This window comes from Aethalodelphis obliquidens, unplaced genomic scaffold (genome assembly GCF_003676395.1).
Source record: "Aethalodelphis obliquidens isolate GAN/ISIS:26980383/991018 unplaced genomic scaffold, ASM367639v1 scaffold12, whole genome shotgun sequence".
Lineage (NCBI taxonomy): Eukaryota > Metazoa > Chordata > Mammalia > Artiodactyla > Delphinidae > Aethalodelphis > Aethalodelphis obliquidens.
This window is the reverse complement of record NW_020837956.1, coordinates 20,991,943-21,008,763: the sequence shown is the minus strand read 5'-3', so window position 1 is coordinate 21,008,763 and position 16,821 is coordinate 20,991,943. Positions and strand designations below refer to the sequence as shown.

The window sequence follows — 16,821 nt, the reverse complement described above, 5'->3', positions numbered from 1 at the left end:
TTTATGTCTATCCCCCATAGATATGTCAATAAATAATATATGTTTAGTTGTTTTTTTAACATCTTTATTGGAGTATAATTGCTTTACATTGTTGTGATAGTTGCTGCTGTATAACAAAGTGAATCAGCTATACATATACATATATCCCCGTATCTCTTCCCTCTTGCGTCTCCCTCCCACCCTCCCTATCCCACCCCTCTAGGTGGTCACAGAGCACCGAGCTGATCTCCCTGTGCTATGTGGCTGCGTCCCACTAGCTATCTATTTTACATTTGGTAGTGTATATATGTCAATGCCACTCTCTCCCTTTGTCCTAGCTTACTCTTCCCCCTCCCCGTGTCTTCAAGTTTAGTTTTGATTGTTGTTTGCTATGTTATTTAGTGTTCCATTAAAATACATTATTCATTTTATATTTGATGGATATTTGGGTTATATCCTGTTTTTAACTATTAGAAACTATGCCGTTGTGCACATTTGCAAACGTTTCTCCAGGATTGCCAGGCATGGGATACCCATATCTTCAATCTTCCTGGGTGTGCCAAACTGTTCACATGGGCAGTGGATGAGAGTCTCTGTCACTCCTCACCTCACCAGCAGTAGTCTTGTTTGCCCATCTGATGGGTGTAAATGGTATCTCCTTGTGGTTTTAATTTGCATTTTTCAGATTACAGATGAGGTTGGGCCTGTTTCCATGTTTATGGACCACATACATTTCCTCTTCTACGATGTTCCTATTCACGTCTACTGCCCATTTTTCTTTTGGTTGGTTTGTTTTTTTCTTATTAATTTGTAGGTTTCTTTATATATTTTGGACACTAATATTTTGTCAGTTTTGTTTGTTGCAAATATCTTTCCCAGTTTTTGACTTGTCTTTTGCCACCCCCTCCCCTTCCTTTTTTGGCATCTTTTGATGAGCAGGAGTTTTTAATTTTTAAGTTGTCAAAATAGCAAACCATTATGCTTTTGCATATTTTGTGACTTGTCTTTTCATTGTCTTAACGGTGTCTATCACAGAGTGGAAGTTTTTAATTTTAATGAAGTCCAGGTTATCAATTTTTTCTTTCATGACTTGTGCTTTTGGTGTTGTATTAAAAATGTCACCACCAAACCCAAGGGTACTGTGATTTTCTCCTATGTTATCTCCTAGAAGTTCTGTAGTTTTGTGTTTTACATTTATATCTATGATTCATTGAGTTATTTCTTGTGAAAGGTGTAAGTCGATGTCTAGATTCATTATTTTGCATGTGAATGTTTAGTTGTTCCACCATATTTGCTGAAAAGGCTATCCTTTCTCCATTGAATTGCCTTTGCTCTTTTGTCAAAGATCAGTTGACTGTGTTAGTGTGGGTCTATCTCTGGGCTCTCTATTCTGTTCTGTTGATCTATTTGTCTTTTTCTTTTGCTAATACCAAACTGTATTGATTACTGCAGCCGTATAGAAATCCTTCAAGTTTAGTAGTGGACTTTGATCTTCTCCTTCAATGTAATGCTGGTTTATCTGGGCTTTTTGCCTTTCTATATAAACTTTACAATGTGTTTATTGATGTCTGCAAAATAATTTGCTGTATTTTGATTGGGATTACATTGAATGTATAGATGAAATTGGGAAGAACTGATGTCTTAACAGTATTGAATTTTCCTATCCATGAACATGGAGTGCTTGTCCATTTATTTAGATCTTTGATTTCTTTCATCAGAGTTTTATAATTTTCCTAATATAGATTCTATACATGTTTTATTAGATTTATACCTACCTGTTTCTTTTTTTTTTTTGGTGTTAATGTAAGTGGTATTGCTTTATAGTAATTCTTTTTACCTTGTATCAGCCTTCTTGTGGTTAAGTACTTGCCTAAAAAATTTTTTCTAGCCATTGCCTTAATCTTTCTATGTCCTCATGTCTTTGGAATATCTCCCATTATCATTATTATTTTTTTTTTTGCGGTACGCGGGCCTCTCACTGTTGTGGCCTCTCCCGTTGCGGAGCACAGGCTCCGGACGCACAGGCTCAGCAGCCATGGCTCACGGGCCTAGCCGCTCCGCGGCATGTGGGGTCTTCCCGGACCAGGGCACAAACCTGTGTCCCCTGCATCAGCAGGCGGACTCTCAACCACTGCGCCACCAGGGAAGCCCCTGGAATATCTTGTAAATAGAATATAACTGGATTTTACTTTTTTTAGAAAAAGACCACCTTTGTTTTTTAATCTGAGTTTCACCTATTTGCATTCATTGTAGTTAGTAATATATTTGGATTTATTTGTTATTTATTTGTTTTCTAATTTTTCAACTTTTTTGTACTTAAATGTTTTTCTTTCTTGACTTCATTCTGGTTATATTGCTACCCCCTCTTTTTTCCATTTAATTTTTTACTTGTATAAAAATTACATTCTATGAATATGCTTCCTAGTAATTAGGTACTTTGACATACATACTTAGCAAAGCCTAAAGTTAATCATTATGTTTACTCTTTCTCAAATAATAGGAAGTCCTTAGAAACTGAGTTTCTATTTTGTTTCCCTCACAAATTTCACATTATTATAATAGTTTTTATATAATTGATATTTATTTAATTTGCTCATGCATGTCTATATTTACCGATATCTTTAGTCATTAATCCTTAGAACTTACACTTGAAATCATTTTGTTTCTACCTCATCTATATTCTTAAATATTTTTTTAGAAAGGGTCTATTGGTAGGAAACTCAGTTTTTGTCTGTCTTTTCTAATGATAGTTTTACTGAGTAAAAGTAAAAATTGGTGCAATTTTTATTAGAGTTTGAAAGCTGTTTTCTCCCTGCACGTTGACAATATAATTCTTCTGCTTTCTGTCTTCTGTCAAATTTTTGAGAAATCACCTATCAGTCTCCTTAATCCAGACCATTGTAGGTGGTTTATCTTTGCTTTTTGACTGCTTTTAAAGATCTTCTCTATTTCCTTTGTGTTGTACAGTTTTGCTATGATTATGTCTAGGTGGAGATTTCCCTTCGTTTATTCTGTTTGGCATCTTGGGTCTTCCTGGATCTAGGAATTAGTATCTTTGATTAATTCTGTAAAATTCTTGCCCATATACTGAAAATATTTCTTCCTTCATGCTCTTTATTATCTCCTTCCAAAATTCTGACGAGTAGTATAGTCCACATTTTCACTTTCCCATGCCTCGTTCATATTTTTCACAACTTTGTCTCTCTGGACTGCATTCTGGATATCTTCAGAGTTATCTTTCTGCTTCTTGATTCTTTCTTCTGCTATGTTTATTCTACTGCCTAATTCAGCCGTGAAGTTTTTTCATTACAAATTTTTCATCTTTTTGCAAGTCTGTTTGGTTGTTACTTATTGTCACTTATCCTTTCCCCACATTTTCAAGTTTTTCTTTTATGCTATTAAACATTTTAAATATTGTTACTTTTTATGATTAATAATTCAATATCTGAAGTCTTTGTGAGTCTGATTCTGCCGTCTGTTTCTGTTGAGCCTAACTTGTGGCACCTTCTTTCCTTGTGAATTTTGTTATTTATTGTTGTGAAATGCTTGTTTTACTTAGAATTTAACGTATGGGAATTCTTTTAAGCCTGGGTTGATGCCTCTTGAGAAGATTATACAGGCATATCTTGTTTCATTGTGCTTTGCTTTTTTTTGCTTCTCAGATACTACATTTTTTACAAATTGAAGGTTTGTGGCAACCCTTCACTGAGCAAGTCTGTTGGCGCCATTTTTCCAACAGCATTTGCTCACTTTGTCTCTGGGTCACATTTCGGTAATTCTCACAATATTTCAAACTTTTCCGTTATTATTATATTTGTTATGGTGTATCTGTGATCGGTAGTCTTTGATGTTAGTATTGTAATTGTTTTGGGGCGCTGTGAACCGCATCCATATAAAATGACAGACTTAATCGATAAATGTGTATGTTCTTACTGCTCCACCAACTGGCTATTACCCCATCTCTTTCCCTCTCCTCGGGCCTCCCTATTCCCTGAAACTCAAAAATCTTGAAAGTAGGCCAATTAATAACCCTACAATGGCCTCTGAGTGAAAGGAAAAGTTGCATGTCTCTCACTTGAAGTCAAAAGCTAGAAATGATTACGCTTAGTGAGGAAGGCATGTCAAAAGCAGAGACAGGTCAAAAGCTAGGCCTCTTGTACCAAACAGTTAGCCATGTGTGACTGCAAAGGAAAAGTTCTTGAAGGAAATCAAAAGTGCCACTCTGGCGAATGCACAAATGGTAAGAAACAGCCTTATTGCTGATCCAGAGAGAGCTTTTATGGTCTGGACAGAAGATCAAACCAGCCACAGAATTCCCTGAAGCCAAAGCCTAATCCAGAGCAAGGCCCTAACTTTCTTCAATGCTATGAAGGCTGAGAGAGGTGAGGAAGCTGCAGAAGAAAAGGTTTGAAGCCAGCAGAGGTTTGTTCATGATATATAAGGAAAGAAGCCGTCTCCATAACCTCAAAGTGCAGGGTGAAGCAGCAAGTGCTGACGTAGAAGCTGCAGCAAGTTATCCAGAAGATCTAGCTAAGGTCGTTAATGAAGGTGGCACCACTACACAATGGGTTTTCAGTGTAGATGATACAGCCTTCCACTAGAAGAAGATGCCTTCTAGGACTCTCATCGCTAGAGAAGGGAAGTCAGTGTGAGGCTTCAAAGGAGAGGCTGACTTTCTTGTTAGTGGCTAATGCAGCTGGTAACTTTAAGTTGAAGCCAGTGCTCATTTACCATTCTGAAAATCCTAGGGCCCTTAAGAATTATGTTACATTGGGACTTCTCTGGTGGCGCAGTGGTTGAGAATCCGCCTGCCAATGCAGGGGACATGGGTTCTAGCCCTGGTCCGGGAAGATCCCACATGCCGCAGAGCTACTAAGCCCATGGGCCACAACTACTGAGCCTGCGCTCTAGAGCCCGGGAGCCACAAGTACTGAGTCCACGTGCCACAACTACTGAAGCCCGTGTGCCTAGAGCCCGTGCTGCGCAAAAACAGAAGCCACCGCAACGAGAAGCTCGCACGCCGCAGCTAGAGAAAAACCACATGCAGCAACAAAGACCCAACACAGCCAAAAGTAAATTTAAAAAATAATAAATAAATTTATTAATAAAAAAGAATTATGTTATATCTACTCTGCCAGTGCTCTGTAAATGGAACAATAAAGCCTAGAGGACAGCACATATATTTACAACATGGCTGACCGAATATTTTAAGCTCACTGTTGAGACCTACTGCTCAGAAAAAAAAAAAAAGATTCTTTTCCAGATATTACTATTGACAATGCACCTGGTCACCCAAGATCTCTGATGGAGATGTACAATGAGATTAACGTTGTTTACGTGCCTGCTAACACAACATCCATGCTGCAGCCTGTGGGTCAAGGAGTAATTCTGAGACTTCCAACTCTTAGCATTTAAGAAATACATTTCGTAAGGCTATGGCTGCTATAGACAGTGATTCTTCTGATGGATCTGGGCAAAGTTCATTGAAAACCTGAAAAGGATTCACCATTCTAGGTGCCATTAAGAATATTCGTGATTCATGGGAAGAGGTCAAAATATCAGCGTTAATGGGAGTTTGGAAGACGTTGATTCCAACCCTCATGGACGACTCTGAGGGGTTCACAAGTTCGGTGGAGGAAGTACCGGCAGATGTGGTAGAAATAGCAAGAGAGCTAGAATTAGAAATGGAGCCTGAAGGTGTGACTGAATTGCTGCAATCTCATCGTAAAACTTGAACAGATGAGGTATTGCTTCTCATGGATGAACGAGGAAGGTGGTTTCTTGAGATGAAATCTACTCCTGGTGAAGATACTGTGAAGATTGTTGAAATGACAATAAAGGATTTAGAGCATTACATAAACTTGGTTGATACAGCCGCAGCGGGCTTTGAGAGGATTGACTCCAATTTTGAAAGAAGTTCTACCGTGGGTAAAATGCTATCAAACAGCATCGCGTGCTACATCGAGAAATCATTTGTGAAAGAAAGAGTCAGTCGATGTGGCACACTTCACTGCTGTCATGTTTTAAGAAGTTGCCATAGACACCCCAGTTTTTAGCAAGCACCACCCTGATCAGTCAGGACCCTCCACCAGCAAAAAGATTGTGACACCGAAAGCTCAGATGATGGATAGCAGTTTTCAGCAATAAGGTATTTTTAAATTAAGGTATGTGTATTTTTCTTCTTTTGTACATAATGCTACCGCACACTTAATAGACTACAGTATAGTGTAAACAACTTCTAGATGCCCTGGGAAACCAAAAAGTTTGTGACTCGTTTTGTTGAGATATTTGCTTCATTACTGTGGTCTGGAACCGACCCTGCAGTCTCTCTGAGGTATGCCTGTGTTTACTTCTGCCAGGTGCCTAGAGGCACTGCCAACTTCAGTTTACGTTCTCTGCAATGTTGTCGTCGTCTTTATGTTACACAGATAAAATGAATTTGGCTGGTGATCACAGATCTGGAGGGGAGAACGTTTTGCTTTCTGCACAGTGGGGTTGACACAAGCTGCTTTCCTTTGTGTTCCTCTGAGTGGTGCTTCATTTTGTTTCTCATTTGACTTGACACTGAGGATGAGCTGCTCGGGACCCTCACTTTTGTTAGGACCCCATCTTGGCAGGCCCCAGCTTCTCTGGAGGGCAGTGTAGTCCTGGGGTACAAGGTGGTTAGGTTGCTTTGGGGGAAACCTTCCATGGTTTCTCTTTTTGGTTTTTGGCCTCTTTGGAATTGTGCCACTTGTATGAGGTCAACAGTATTTTTTTTTTTTTAAAAATTATAGTTGTTTTAAATTATACTTGCTTCATTCGGGAGGTTCACGCAGCACATCTGGTGGGCCGTAACTGCCAGAACTGGAAATCCCTTTCTTTTTTAAAAGCATCTTTTAAAAACTTTACCTTTTGTGAAGTCTTTTTCTTTTTTTTTTTAATAACTCTGTCATTTGGGGATGCCAACAATCATAAGCTCTGAAATTCATTGTTCAGAATTTTATAAATGGGGTATATTTAGTGATAGTGTTTTTTTAAACCATTTTTATCCTTTTATTTTTTAATACGATTTATCAAGATTATAATATTGGAGAGTAAAAAGATTAAGCTTTATCAATGTGTAATTCGATTTCATTTGGTTTTCAGGAAAGTTTATAATAAAAACCTCCAAAAGTCATGTCATGATCTTAACTTATTCATGTAGTGCATAGTTTGATGAGAAAGGTGAGGTAACAATCGTCAAGAAGTCTAAACTGTTACAATCTACATGCACTTATTTTCTTTGCTTTCTGTTTCCAAAGAAACACTTGGTAGAATAGAACGTCTGTAGAAGAAATGATAAAAGATAACTTTTAACAAGGACTGTGAATTTGTGATTTAGTTTTCCTCATCTGACCTTAACTTTCATATTTAGGTTTTAGGAGAAGTTTCAGTACAACTTCTGCTTCTTCCCAGAAAGAGATTAACAGAAGAAATGCTTTTGCCAAGTGAGTATTAAGAAGATTTAGAAAAAACGCCTTTCAGGATGAACATGACAGGATTCTGTGAAGAAATAAAAGTGGGATTTTGTATCTTTTACATTGCGTGGTAGAATTTTAACACTTAGGAGGAAAGGTGTGATGAGTGTGTCAGTGAGAAGAGTTCTTCCTCCCTCCTTTGCAAGCTCAATTAAAAATGTCACCAGTGACTAAAAGTAGTATACGGAATATATTTTCAAAGAGGTTTAGTACTGTTAATAAAAGTTGGAGGAATTTACATTCTGTATTATCATTGAATAGGGTGGACTGATTTTAAACTCTGTTTACTTGATTAGTCAGAGAATTGATTTAATATTTTGGGAAGTCCATAAAAGGAATGTCAGGCCTATTTGCATCAGGTCATCTTATTATTATTTTAAAAAATACTCCTACTTCCTCTTGTAGAATATACTGCTCCCTTTTTCGTTGTTGTTGTTTCTTTGTAGAGAGAATCTCCTTTTCTCTTTTTCATTTATATTGCTATTTATAGACCTCAGACCCAGTTTACTCCCCCTAATAGTTTTCTGAGACGTTTAGGAACTTCTTAACCTTTTGAGGAATATGAGGCTCTTCTAGGCTGATTAGGTTAAGGAGGTGTTTTTTTGTTTGTTTGTTTTTGTCTTTTAATTTTAAATCCTTCCAGTTAATCTATGAACAATGCCCTGGGGGAAAAACGTCTAGCTCAGTAGGTAAGTGCACTAGTTGTGGGGCCCTAGAAGCCACTAGGAATCATAGCCCACACAAGAGGACTTGACGATCACATGAGCAACAGGCAGGTAGTTTATATAATAATCTGGCATGAAGTTATTGGAAGGCCTCGCCAAGATCTGAGGTTTCACTTGAGAACGCTGACGGGTCCTGAGGCACTGGTAGGTACTGTTTAGCAGAGTTGGGTGGGTTTTGTTTTGTTTTTTTCCCTTCCTCAAAACCTCTACCAATTCTGAGATTTTAAAATTGGTCTCCTCACTTGAGTAGCTGAAAGAGTTTAAGGGCAATAACTTTATGCTCCAGTTTATTGAAGGTATTCAAGAGTTCTTAGGCAGAATGGAAGAAATTACTAAGAAGAGGCAAGCAGGGTATAAAGGATTTTGAAGGGGGAAAGGTATCAAAATCAGTGTCAAGATGTTGGTGAGGGGAAGAACATGATACAGAGAAGCAAGGGAAGGAGAGAGAAATCTGAACCGTGGGAATTATACAGCAGGTATGGATATGTACAAGATGATCTGTTGACATGAGAAGAAAATATCAGTACTTCTGTTGGTTTTCTTTGAAAATAAAAATAAATGAAGCTTTACTGATACTTCTACAGATTGACTCTAGTACCTGTTTTAAAAAAAATAAACATATTCTTATTGAGGATATATAATCAATTTAAAACTTTAGTTTTTACTTAAACAATATGTGACCAGATGTTTGGTGATCAGTGTTATACGAAACAAAAGAAAGACATTAGGTGTTTAGACTTTAGGTCCTAGGAAACCTGTCCCTGATCTCAGGGGTAAGAAACATTGTAGTGATTGGATGACCTTCTGCTGAAGTGACAGAGTTGATTGTATATTGTGCTGTTTTTAATCTGGAAGCATGATGTATTCTGAAGAATGTGGGTTGAAGAAATGAGTTTATTGACATTTATCAAACCCTGTGCCATTTTCTTGTCTATTCATATGGAAATAAAAGATACTTCCAGAAGAAACATGGAAAATATAGTCAGAGATAATGAAAATCCCTGCATAAGAAACTGGAAGGAATTGGGGCAAAGGGCATGTTTGCAAAAGAGGGCTGAGGAAAGGGAAGCAGCAGCCGGCTGCGCCGTTTTTGAGAAAGAGCAGATGTGCTTCTCCAGTTGGTTTATTGAGGTGGTGGTGATGAACACCTTCATTCAGAGGAAAAAATGATGGAGGGGGTGTTGGAAGCAATTCTTCTGTCTTCAGAATTCTTAGTATATCTAATACCAAGCATGGGGGTAATAAACACAGGGAGCTTGAGATGTTAGCATAGGTGTCACTGCCACCTGGTAGGCACAGGCATCCTCTCTCCCACCGTCTGCATCCAGCCTGGGATCTGTAGCTCACCTGTCGCTACATCTCATCTCCATCATTACCAACTTAGCTTCTCCCCATGTTTTCAGAGTGCATCTCCTGAGAGTCTCCATTGGGTCCTCTCTGTGGAACCCAACCTGTCCACATGATGTATTTGGCCAGCTCAAATTTGAATGTCTTTGGGTAGAACGCATATAACCCGGTTGGCTGCAGGTTCCATCATTTCACGTCACATGTTCTCATTTTCTGCCTGTCCCGTAAAGCTTTTGAATTCTCAAACGCGGAATGAAATCCAGATTCATTGGCATAGCGTGTACAGGCCTGCCTGTTTCCCTGGACTTAGCTCTCGTGGTAAAATCCTCACAAGTGACAATTTGCTAAACTCTCTGCGCTGTTCAAAAAAAATTTTTTTAAGTTACACGTAATATATTTTGCTCCCATGACTATGTCTGCTTCCCTTCTCTGTCTGCTCAGCTGTCAGATTTGTTCAAGTGTCACTTCCTCGCTGAAGTGTCTTCCCTGGGACCTTGAGTGAGGATAGATTTCTCCCTCTTTCGTGTGCCTTCTGCTTTGTACCCGTCTTTATTGCAGGATCTGTAACGTTTTACAGATTACTATGCATAAGTTCCTGGAGCCTAGCTCTGGACCTGCCATTTCATAGGTGATCCGTTAATGTTTTTGAAGGAGTAAGCAACGCTCTCAAGTGTAGCGTAATTTATAAATTTCTCACTTCCCTGGGCTTTTAGAGCTTTGACGTAACGTGAATCAAATCATTCTTATTGGAATGTTAAATCTTTACCCAAACTATTAAGTTTTGGCTTGGATATCGAGTTCGTTTATTACTTATTTCTTTCTTTAAAATTTTTCTGATTATGAAAGTAGATTGGACAAAATTTGAAAAAATTACAGTAAATTAAATGCAGATCAAGATTGTCTGTAATTTTATCACCTAGATGAGATTATCACTGTTAGCATTTTGTCATATACTTCTCCAGCTTTTTTCTAATGCATGTATCTGAATTTTTAAGCAAAGTGGGACAAATCATACTCTATATACTCTTTGAAAGATTTTCCCCTTAACATATCCCATAATAATAATAATTTTATTCTTCTTCTTTAATAATTTTACTCAGTGTGACTTTTGCAGTGTTTTTAAAGACTGTGCTGTGCTGTGATATGAAACATTTTTGTGGCATTTGATAATACGTGAAAAAACATGAACTAATGGTAGGTGGCATACTCTTTAAACGCATGTCCGCCTCCCCCTCCCCACCCGCGTATGTGTGTCTGTGTGTGTTCAGATGAATAGCTTTATTTTTTCCTAGTTCTTTCTTTTTTTTTAATTTATGCATTTAACTCTTTAATCTCTTGGGGATTTTTAAAATATGTAGTGTGTGGTAAGAATCATATTCTTTTCCAAATAAATGACCAGGTTTTACATCATTCCTAATTAGAATGTTCACTCCTTTCCCACTGATTTGAAGCTTTACTTCTTATCACATATGAAATAATTGCATGTATTTTTCTAAAACGTCTTCTCTGTGTCATTTAAAAGTACATTCTTACGCCAGGGCCACATTTTGTTGTTTTTTTTAAATTTATTTCTTGGCTGTGTTGGGTCTTTGCTGCTGCATGCAGGCTTTCTCTAGTTGTGGCGAGCGGGGGCTACTCTTCGTTGGCGGTGCACGGGCTTCTCTTTGCGGTGGCTTCTCTTGTTGAGGAGCGTGGGCTCTAGGCACGCGGGCTTCAGTAGTTGTGGCTTGTGGGCTCAGTAGTTGTGGCTCCCGGGCTTAGTTGCTCCGCGGCATGTGGGATCTTCCTGGACCAGGGGTCAAACCCGTGTCCCCTGCATTGACAGGCAGATTGTTAACCACTGTGCCACCAGGGACGTCCCCACATTGTTTTAATTTTTGTAATTTTATAATTTAACATAATGGCAATGTAAATTTTGCCATATTATTATTTTTCAACCTTTTCTTAATTATTAATACCCATTGTGGTGGTGAGCAAGAGCCTGGCCTTTGTGCTTGACAACCTTGGATCTGAACCCCAGGTCTTCTCTTTACCATCTCTCTGACCTCAGGCAAATAGCTTGATTTTTCTTAGCCTCAAAATCCTCCCTGGTTTGGGCGAGGTTGGATGAGATAATGTATGTGAAGTGTTTGGCACATAGTAAGTGCTCGGGAAACGATAGATACTGTCATTATGTGAAATTCGAGTAATTTCGTCAGGTTGCAAAAAAAAATATCATTTTGGGGAGGATTCATTTATATATATATGTTTCTATCCAGGAACAAAGCTTTTTCATTTTTCTTTTGTATATTCTTCGGTAAAGATTTATACTTTTCTTACAGCTCTTACGTATTTCTTTGTTAACTTTGTATTCGTGCATTTGACGTGGTAAATAATATTTTTTTCATTACATTTTATAACTAGGATTTATCAGATGTGGCATAGGACAGGCTTTGGCCTCAGTTTTCCTACCCATAAAATTAGAGTGCTCTTCCCTTCTCGGGGTCGTTAATAGGAAGAAATGAGACATGGTGTGTGAGAGTGTATTTAAAAATATGGAGAGTGGAATAAAATAGAAACCAAGCAGGACCCAGACTCTGCTCGCAGTCAGGCTCCATGCAGTTTTGGTAACAGGTTCCGAGTTGTCTCTACTGTGGGGCTGGGAGAAGGGTTTCTCCTGGAGGAGAGGTGGCGTGGACTGGCGGGTTGAAGGCTCCATTGGTGGTGGTTTCTGGATGACTGTTTTGGGAGGTCTCAGGTCATAGGACAAGCTCCTGGGCATGTTTCTGTTTTGGGCAGAGTTGGCTACTTCCCAGGGACAGTGGAGGAAGCCCTGGGCAGTATTGGCATGAGGCCTTGGACGGGTTCCACGTGTGGGTGCCCAGTAGTTGTGTCATCAGGTCAGGCTGGTGGCGGGTGCTAGGAGGCAGTGCCTTGTAAGTAATGTTTTGTTGTAGAGAAAAGAGGAGGGATCCTGATCCAGACGACTAAGGTCCTTCCTAATGTTAGTGACAGGGAGAGTGGCAAACCCTTAAATGTAACTGGAGTTCATTCGTAGAAGGTGTGTGTGTGTGCGCGCGTGTGTGCGTGTGTGTGTAGTTTCTAAAGTTGTGGATTAACAGTTTTTAGAAATGGTTTTCATGTAAAGGAGTATTTGAAAGGTGAGCAAAATGTCATTTTATTTACCACGGCCAAACCACTAGGCTCTTTTCTTTTTGCTTGTTCAGCAGGTGTAGGTGTCTTTTTTCTAATTGCTCTTTTACCGAGGGCATGCGCATATATAAATGGCTAGTGAAATCTTCAATCCAGATTAGGGTAGTATTAAAATAGCCAGAAGAGAAAAACATTTTAATGTTAAAGAAAAGTATATCCTAATATTGCTATTTAGAATAAAAAAGATCAAGTTGTGAACATAAAGTATGCCCTTTTGTGAATGACTTGTGAACCTGGCTGTGGAAATGAATACGGTGAATTGCATCACGTGGCTTTCATGCTTCAGAGTTTCTCTCGCGTTCCCTCTGCACAGGTCGAAGCCCGCTCTGCGCCGCAGCTGGAGCAGCAGCACCACGGCCGGCGGCCTGGAGGGGCGCGTGAGGCTGCACGAGGGCTCCCAGGTCCTCCTCACCAGCTCCAACGAGATGGGCACCGTTAGGTACCTGGGCCCCACTGACTTTGCCTCAGGGATCTGGCTTGGACTGGAGCTTCGAAGCGCCAAGGGAAAGAATGATGGGGCAGTGGGGGACAAACGCTACTTCACCTGCAGGCCAAACCACGGGGTCCTAGTGAGGCCCAGCAGAGTGACCTACCGGGGAATAAACGGGTCAAAGCTTGTGGATGAGAATTGTTGAGTTAAACTTCTACAGTATTAAATGAGCTCATACACACACACACACAACGTAAAATAAAGAGTCCATGGCAAATGGTTTACTTTATTTAGCTTTTAGCCGTTATTTAAAATTTGAAAACAGAGCTATCTTCATGAAAAGCATTATAACAATTCAGAGAGACTCCTTTAAAAAGCTAGAAATATGAACTGTGGGAATCATGGTTCTCTTAAAACAATCTCAAAATCAGCCTTTTTTTTTTTTTTTTAAGATTTAAAGCTTTAGACCCAAGAGAATTCTGAGACTTGGGAAAAAATGTGCCATTAAGTGACTGACTGATGTTGCTTACTCTGTCTCATTTTTGCACAGAATAGTGGATTTTCCATATGCCATAACTGTGAAGGTTTTCACTAGCTTTGGTTAACGTAAGACCTTCACATGACCTTTTTCTGTCAAGTATTTTCAGAGTTTTTATTTCTTTCTGTACTAATAAGGACAGCAAGAGAATAATAGCTGTGTGACTAGGTATTTTTCATGTCTTTGGGTCAAGTTATTTGCCCTTCCAGGAATGCCTCACCTACAGGTACCTTAGGACTGTAGGTAAGGCATTCCTGGAAGGGACTCTGGAGCTCAGCCTCTTGCCCGCTGCCAGGTTCTAAAGCCGCTCTTCCTCACGCGGGGTCACAGGCTATCTGGTTACCAGAGCTACAACTAGAACGTGGGTCTCCTGACCTGTGGCTCGGGCTCTTTCCGCTGTACAAAGCGTGTCATCTCAGATCTTTCTTCTGTGTTAGTGACTGACTGCCTCATCTGGAGGAACCACAAAAACCCATGATTAGGTTTATAAATTCAAGTCACAATTAGAATTTTTTGCACGTGCTTAATTAACTTCCTTATGGGACATATCTATAAAACATACATATATGAAGCACTTTTAAAATAAAGCATGATGCACTTTCCTCTTTGTGGAGAATTGGCCATGATTTCCTCCAGGGATATGAAAAACATTAAAAAAATTATATTTATGACAAGAGAGCAAATTAAGATGTGTTAAGAAGAATGTAGTAGCTATTCATTTAAATGTTTATGGTTTCTTGATGTTTTGTGTTATTATTCATAAAACCGGTGTTGCGTTTGCTGTTGTTGCTCTTTTTATATTTTCAGTTGTTGCAGAATTCAGCCTGTTACAAAGCTGCAGAACTGTATCATGTTTTTATTTTCCTTTTGAGCACATGTTAACAAACTAAGCTTCGTAATAGAGTGATGTAATAATGCAGAACATTTGTGTTGTGGGTATGTATTGAAGTTTGTCCTGTATGTATAAAGATATATCTTTTATTGTAGATATTTAGACTCTAAACTACCACGGAAATAGTGGAATAGTTTGCTTTATAAGATAAAAAGCATCCTTCAAAACGGAGCTTGCTTTAGAAATAATACATTGAACTATTTTGCAATATACTATTTAAAATCTAAATTCTCTTGCTTTGCTGCCTTTTTAAAAAGGTGTGAAATTTCAAATATTGCTAGAGCTATTTTCCTGAAATACATTTGCAAAATAAGGCTGCTTTGTAATCAAGGAATATTTTTGATTGAAGAAAGTGACTGTACTGTGTCAAAAGTAAACTTATTTTATTATATAGTTTATTTCTTAAAAACTCTATTTATACCTTACCGTGAAGTCCATGACTACACTGAACTTGGTTGTCCATAATTCTTCCTGTTAAATATAAAACCCTGTAAGTTAGTAACAGTAATGCCAACACTGAATTTATTTTGAGGTCAGAGAACCAATTGTTCTCATATTTAGATTAGGATTATTAAATCCATGTAATGTGTATGTTTACGTATACTATACATAAAAATTAGGTGTTTTCATTGGTGTTTTGCTTATGTCATTCAAAGTTCATGTCTTGAGCATTAATAAAAAGGGAAGCTGTTTTGGTTTGGAGTGGCATGTTGTCACTGACCCTGCCTGCAACTCTCCTCTTCTCAGGTACTCAGAGTATATATGCTTTGTAGTTCACTTTTTTCTTCTTACAGTAATGACTTGGATTTGTCCCATCCTTACCCTATAGCAGTGGTCTCCAACCATTTTGGCACCAGGGACCGGTTTCGTGGAAGACAATTCTTCCACGGACCGGCGTGGGGGGATGGTTTCGGGATGATTCAAGCACATTACATTTATCGTGCACTTTATTTCTATTATTATTACATTGTAATATATAATGAAATAATTATACAACTCACTGTAATGTAAAATCAGTGGGAGCCCTGAGCTTGTTTTCACTTGCCACTCACTGATAGGGCTTTGATATGAGTCTGCAAGCAATTGATTTATTACGGTCTCTGTGCAGTCAAACCTCTCTGCTAATGATAATCTGTATTTGCAGCCGCTGCTCAGCGCTAGCATCACAGCCTCAGCTCCACCTCAGATCATCAGGCGTTAGGTTCGCATAAGGAGCACGCAACCTAGATCCCTCGCATGTGCTGTTCACGGTAGGGTTCGCGCTCCTATGAGACTCTAATGCCACCGCTGATCTGACAGGAGGCTGAGCTCAGGCAGTAATGTGAGCGATGGGGAGCGGCTGTAAATACAGATGAAGCTTTGCTCGCTGGCCCGCCGCTCACCTCCTGCTGTGCGGCCCAGGGGTTGGGGACCCTTGTCCTATAGAGAGTCTTAAAAAGTACCATGCTTCTACTCAGCAAATGAAGTTATGTTTTTAGCTACTCTCCGATTATATTGTTTTGATGGACAGAGAGCCATTTAAGAAAAGAATGTATTTCTTTGGTTTTCTAAAATTGCTTAATTATCTTTTATATCAGTGGGATTTCATTTGTTTATTTAGGGTTGGATAGAAAACCTTGCGTTTATAGATTTCAAAATATATATAAATAAGTATCTACATTCTACTAAAAGGCTTTGTTTCTATATTTCCAGGTAATTTGATGGGAGTATTTTTTAAGTGCTGAGAAGTGTTGAGATACAGACATTTGTGGAATCTGAGCTGAGGCATTGAAATCTTGGTGAGACCGTTGCACCGTCTTCTCCCGAACTCCTTATCCCCTCTCGTGTGTTATTTTTCTCCTTAGCATTTACCACCCTTGGTCATGCTACAACTTTTTGCTCATTACTTGTCCTGTCCCTCACTGGATTGAGGGATGGGTTTTGACTGTTTTGTTCATCATTTCCTCCCTAACACCTGGAATAACACTTGGCACCTACTGCAGGCTCGGGAAGCATTTGTTAAATGAACAGAGGCAGTGGAGGCTGTCGATGGTTTAAAGTAGAGGTGTTGTCTCGCCAGCTTCAGCCAGGTGGGCTTGAGAGACCAGGCCGTGGGACGGGTAAATTTTGCTGGGTAGGGGAGGACAAAGGACAAGAAAGGTTTGAGTCATGGTAGCCCAACTTTACCCCAAAATAGTGACATGAAGGAGATAGAAGGATGTTGGGTGTCAGGGGTAGAA

At 39.1% G+C, this 16,821-nt stretch overlaps 1 protein-coding gene across 7 annotated transcripts in view; it reads left to right on the top strand.

Annotated features, from left to right (window-relative positions):
* CLIP4 (CAP-Gly domain containing linker protein family member 4) overlaps positions 1-15,304 on the top strand; it is a 75,957-nt gene extending 60,653 nt beyond the window's left edge. For 5 of the 7 annotated variants that reach the window (XM_027113482.1, XM_027113479.1, XM_027113481.1 and 2 more), the window contains exons 15-16: positions 7,376-7,448; positions 13,056-15,304. In XM_027113482.1, coding sequence (XP_026969283.1) covers positions 7,376-7,448; positions 13,056-13,377 — 395 coding nt within the window. In that variant the 3' untranslated portion in view covers positions 13,378-15,304. Of the gene's footprint in view, positions 1-7,375; positions 7,655-13,055 lie in introns of those variants that run through there. The other 2 variants (XM_027113484.1, XM_027113483.1) reach the window with 2 other exon arrangements.
* Positions 15,305-16,821: the final 1,517 nt, after the last annotated feature.